The 6,000-nt window shown below is 39.4% G+C and overlaps 1 protein-coding gene across 4 annotated transcripts in view; it reads left to right on the plus strand.

Annotated features, from left to right (window-relative positions):
• Positions 1 to 5,571, plus strand: part of MGAT4D (MGAT4 family member D) — a 41,517-nt gene extending 35,946 nt beyond the window's left edge. For 2 of the 4 annotated variants that reach the window (XM_030024357.2, XM_030024367.2), the window contains exons 12-15: positions 1,333 to 1,411; positions 1,532 to 1,610; positions 4,071 to 4,183; positions 4,728 to 5,571. In XM_030024357.2, the coding sequence (XP_029880217.1) occupies positions 1,333 to 1,411; positions 1,532 to 1,610; positions 4,071 to 4,183; positions 4,728 to 4,754 (298 nt within the window). In that variant the 3' untranslated portion in view covers positions 4,755 to 5,571. The other 2 variants (XM_041124944.1, XR_003924874.1) reach the window with 2 other exon arrangements.
• The last annotated feature ends 429 nt before the right edge of the window (positions 5,572 to 6,000 follow it).

Genomic DNA, 6,000 nt, shown 5'->3' on the forward strand with positions numbered 1-6,000 from the left:
GAAACTATCTATCATCTTCTCTGTTTTCACATCATTCAACTTGGGTGTCTTTGAAAGGAAGAGACACCTGTAGCTTAAGATAGAGAAGTGTTTTTCAGAAGGACTTACTCTATGAACAATATAGATCGAGGTTGGCACTAAAAGAAGCAGTCCTGCCTGGTTCAGAAAAGTTTCTTCTTCTCTCTGTGTCAGATTGGAGAACAGATCTGAGTTAAAACTAACCTAGCAAGGAATATGGTTCTGGGAGAGTGTCTCTGACACAAATTACCATAATTACCATATCTCTGTAATGATTTTCAGAGAGAAAACTCCTTCACTGGTGTTACGCTTCCTCCCAAAACTGGTCACAAAACTAAGAGACTTCCATTCTGCAAAGATTGTAGATTTCTTATTTATTTAAAAAAAAAAAATCTACGAAAGCAAGTCTGTATCTCCATCTAGTGAGCTGCACTAAATGACAGTTGTTACAATAAACACTGGTGTTCTGTGATCAACACTGTTGATTAACTAGTTTATGCTTTGGGAAACTTGGGTAGCCTATATTTTTGCATTTTCCTATTACTGGGAAGCTGTACTGGATGAAGTTAACTTGCATATGGTATTGCCTCATGGCTGGTCCCAGCCACATTGCTAACCTGTGAAAATGTATAGTTAATCCTTTAATATTTGGTGGTCGTCTTAGGTCTTGATTGTTTGATACCAGAGGAGGGAGGTTGATGCTGTAAATTTCCTTAGCTCTTTTTGGATCTAAAAACCTAAGAACTCTAATGCCAGAAATTGAAAACCAAACAGGGATTAATTTATTTCTTTTTAAATCTCATAGATGTTTCTGCTTGGATTCTTGCTCTGACAGTGCTGTTGCTCATTGGCTATCAAGGAGATTATTTAGAAGCACCTGAATTGATCAGTATTGATAAAAAGTGGGATTCTCTTGGCATGTAGCACATGGTCTAGTAGAAACAGGGATTTTTGCTGCCATTGCATTCCAGAAGCCCATCTCACCTCGGCCTTAGGATGATAGGAACAGATCAGAGGGCAGATCTTCCTTAGCCATTTAAACCTGGAAAGTTAATTTATTTGGAACTTGAGCACTGAAAAGGGGGAACACTTGCATTTGTGGGTCCAGAGAAAGATGTTTTTGATGCTTGTTCTGTTTAAAATAAAAAGCGTCTAGCATGGTTTGGTCACACACTGAAAAGTTTCAATGCCTATTTCTGTTCTCTATAGCCCACAACTAATTAAAGAAAAGATATTTGAAACTTTCCTTCAAAACTTTCCTTAGAACTTCTCTAAAGTATAAAATACCTGAAAATAATACACCTTTACCGTCAGGTACTTCTTCAGAAGTGGAAACATGGAGCACCCTGGTGATAAACTGTTTAACACTACCGTGGAAGTGTTGCCAGCTGATGTAAGTTTCTCATTTCCAACTGTAATAGACAGTGCTATTTCTTTTTCAGAATGATGTTCAGCATAAAATGTCATGCCCTAGAGAATATTTCTGGAGATGTTATTGTTTTATTTTTTACAGGAAATGCTAAGAAAAGAACTGGTTGACAATGGAAGTAAATTTAACTACCCAGCAACCAAAGACGGATACTTAAAAATAGGTAAATTGTTTACTGTCACTTCAAAATCAGAAATTTTGTTCTTATGTATAAAATGTTTCTGCATTTGAGAATTTCATTAACTCTGTAATAAATACAGCATTCCAAGGTGAACTAGTAAGGAAAAGAAACCCTTTGCGCTACTGCATATTATAGGATATGATGTTTAACCAATGACTATCTTATTTTGTTTTAAATAATGAAGAACCCTACCAGCAGTGGCAAAAGCCAAGGCATCTAATTAGAAGAAAAACTAATTGCAGTCTCTTCAAGGTCTTAACGGGATGTATTGGGTTTTTGTGGCAACGTTTTGGTAGCCAGCGGGCTACAGGGGTGGCTTCTGTGAGAAGCTGCTAGAAGCTTCCTCCATGTCCGACAGAGCCAATGCCAGCCGGCTCCAAGTCGGACCTGCCACTGGCCAAGGCCAAGCCCATCAGCGATGGTGGTAGTGCCTCTGGGAGAACAGATTTAAGAAGGGGAAAAAGAAAACTGCACAACTGCAGCTGGAGAGAGGAGTGAGAACATGTGAGAGAAACAGCCCTGCAGACCCCCAGGTCAGTGAAGAAGGAGGGGGAGGAGATGCTCCAGGCGCTGGAGCAGAGATTCCCCTGCAGCCCGTGGGGAAGACCATGGTGAGGCAGGCTGTCCCCCTGCAGCCCAGGGAGGTCCATGGTGGAGCAGATATCCACCTGCAGCCCGGGGCGGACCCCACGCCGGAGCAGGGGGATGCCCGAAGGAGGCTGTGACCCCGTGGGAAGCCCACGCTGGAGCAGGCTCCTGGCAGGACCTGCGGACCTGTGGAGAGAGGAGCCCAAGCTGGAGCAGGCTCCTGGCAGGACCTGCGGACCTGTGGAGAGAGGAGCCCACGCTGGAGCAGGTTTTCTGGCAGGACTTGTGACCCCACGGGGGACCCACATGGGAGCAGTCTGTGCCTGAAGGACTGCAGCCTGTGGAAGGCACCCACGCTGGAGCAGTTTGTGAAGAACTGCAGCCCGTGGGAAGGACCCATGCTGGAGGAGTTCATGGAGGACTGTCTCCCGTGGGAGGGACCCCACGCTGGAGCAGGGGACGAGTGAGGAGTCCTCTCTCTGAGGAGGAAGGAGCGGCAGAGACAACGTGTGATGAACTGACCCCAACCCCCATTCCCCGTCCCCCTGCACCACTTTGGGGGAGGAGGTAGAGAAAATTGGGAGTAAATTTAAGCCCAGGAACGAGGCGGGGGGTGTTTTCAGATTTAGTTTTATTTCTCATTATGCTACTCTGATTTGATTGGTCATAAATTAAATTAATTTTTTTTCCCCAAGTCGAGTTTGTTTTGCCCGTGACAGTAGTTGGCGAATGATCTCTTTCTGTCCTTATCTTGACCCACGAGCTTTTTGTTATATTTTCTCTCCCCTTTCCACTTAAGGAGGGGAGTGACAGAGTGGCTTTGGTGGGCTCCTGGCATCCAGCCAGGGTCAACCCACCACATAGGATAATGCTGGTTTGGATTTTGCAGCCTTAGCTGAAGACAAGGATTTTTCATTATTAGGACAGCATTAACTTGTGCTCCAACCTGAAATGAAGATGAAGCATAATGCAACACACCTTCCCCCTTTTTGCCCCCACCCCTGCTTCTCCTTCTTCTTTCCTCAGGGTGGTGTGTGACTTCTCTTAAATGAACTGCAGATTCTCCACGTGCTTGCCAAGGCCTGATTTCTACTATTACCTAAACTAAAACACCACTATGTGAACAAAAATGGACTGTTGGAAGATCTGCTTCGCTTGCCACTTTCTTCTGTCTCTTCTACCACATAATTGCTCTTTTCTCCCAACAAACCACTTTCACATCACATACGCTTCTTGTTTGCTTTGATTTGCACCTCTCTCCCACCTCCTCGTGGCTGTTTTGCTCTAATTAGAGATCCAAACCAAAATGCTGTCAACTCCCAGTTGCACATGCAAGTTGATAGGAAATGAATATCACACAGGGGGTGAGCGTTTTTCATTTGTCTGCGGTGATTTTATGCCAGTTTAACAAGGTTAGTTAAAAAGCATTGAACTAGTGAAGAAATGTATCAGAACTGGTCCATGATTCCTAATGTATCCTTCTAAAAATAATCATACGTCTCAGAAAAGCTCTTTTAGATTATTTAACATGACCATGTGTGCCATATGTATATGGTCACAACTAACATACTTAAATTTATGTTTTAACATTTGTAGCTATAGGTTCTTTATTTTCTTCTATTCTTCTCTAGGTCCGAGTTGCTGTAACTGAAGGAATGAATCCTTCTTCTTGTTTATAGCTTTATCTTTCAGTTGTTACTGCCTGACCTTTTGCAAAAGATTTTTTTTTTCCCCTAATGTTGTATCTGTGGAGTTAATCTATAATTTTGTAGTTTAGAGCTTTTGCATAAGTTCACTTGGAAACATTTCATTCTAATATATGTTCGTACGGGTCTTGTTTTATTTTTTATGTAGGGGCTTTTGAAAATGGAATTGCAGAAGGCAGTATCAATCAGTCAATAGGAAAAATACAGGCTATTCGTTTATCGGTCAATTCTGATTCTCCTGTATGGGCAATACTTAGTGAGGTAAGCATGTTAATAAAAGCATTTTAATTAAAGCTTTATTAAATGGGTTTCAGTTCTACCTACCATACAGTATTGATAATCATTAATTTTTTTTAAATTTTGAATGGGATTTTGTGTAGAAGAACTCACACAAGTGGAGAATTATATTAATTATTCAGGGGAGAAGTTAAATTTACTTCATAGAAAAAGTGCTGGAAATGCTCGAATGGGATGATTCTCCAGTTTTGCAGTGCTGTAAGTATAGCCACTAGAATTTGGGTCATGATAAACAAACTCACCAAAGGAGACAGGGAGGCTTTTCTAGCTTTTTTCAGTCACCATCTTGGATATTAATTATAGTATGCAAGCATTCTCAGATGAACAGGTGATTATTTATTCAAGTTTCTCCCAAGTGAATGTGTGTGAACCCATAAGTAGAAAATATTCAGCAGAAGTCACTGAAGAGAATTACTACAGCCATAAACTATAGCCATAATTGGAAAAGCTAATGTCTTAGACAATGCTTCTGCAGATTTTAGAAAATAATATATTTTGTTTTTTTCAGGTATTTATCAAGACATCTGAAAACTAAAAAAACCCATGTTTTTGACGTGTTGCTTGTTACAGATTGTTTGAAAACTAGGCTAACAGCAACAAAAACTGGCTGGGTAAAAAGAACAAATCCAAACCCATTTAATTCTTAATACTGTGTATTAGGAAAGAGTTGAGATAACTATTAAATTTTTATATAAAGAATATTAAAAGCTATAAAGAACCCGATTATGTTAGTAATTTCTATAAAATGTTCTTGAGTAAGGTGTCATGTATAAAAATCTCACCTCAGCTTGGCAATATTCAATATATATTATTATAAACAATTGATAAGGCATTACGGACTATCTCAGGGACTAAAGCATAGAAGTATGAAAAGTTTCACCAGAAAAATATTAAGGACACAGTTTTTCAACTCCACTAAGAACACTGGTCAATTCTGGAGGGAAAGCAGAACTGAAGGAAAAGTTGTCAATATTCATTGCAAGTATTTAGAGCAGTCCACACAATGTAACAATATGAAAATGGATCTCAACAGAAGAAGTGTGTTTCAGCCTTAATGTAGCGTAAGTTATGTTTAATGTTTTTTTTAAATGGGAAGTACCTACAAGTTACCATTTGAATAACTTGAAACTTAAACAGATATTGTTCAGACGATTGTAAAAATTTACAGTGAATTGTGCATTGAATTAATTACGGGAAATACTAAGGGTATGTGTAACTATATTTTTGTAGAAAGAAAATCTATTTAAATAAAATTTTTGATCCTATAATTTGATAGTCAGTATGTACTGATACTTAAACCCTGGTCACAAGGCAAAACTCAATATAAATTTAACAATAAAAGGTAAACCACAGTAGTCTCACTTGAAACGTTTTTGGGAAATGACAATCCACCTTGGACATCTACCTGTTAATGTGCAGAATTCCTCTATCACTTCCTTAGCACTTGAAGCACGACTGCGCCCTCATTCTCCTGTGCATGCATTGCATCCTAACAGCCGACAGCAAGAAATAAACTGCACTGTACACTTTTGCATAGATTTGTACTAAATGGGTTAAATTAATGTAGCATTGTATTCTTAATACAAGAGTATTTTTTATTTAGAATAAGATGAAATTTTCTTACATTAAAACAGTTCAGAAGGGGTTTTTTTAAAGACCATTTCTAATAAGCGTATATGTATATATATATACCTACGTATGTATGCATGTATTTGTTGGACCAAATATTGCAGCCTTCATTAGGTTAACAGTTTAATGCAGGTTAAGAATTAATGCAGTAA

This window comes from Aquila chrysaetos, chromosome 1 (genome assembly GCF_900496995.4).
Source record: "Aquila chrysaetos chrysaetos chromosome 1, bAquChr1.4, whole genome shotgun sequence".
Lineage (NCBI taxonomy): Eukaryota > Metazoa > Chordata > Aves > Accipitriformes > Accipitridae > Aquila > Aquila chrysaetos.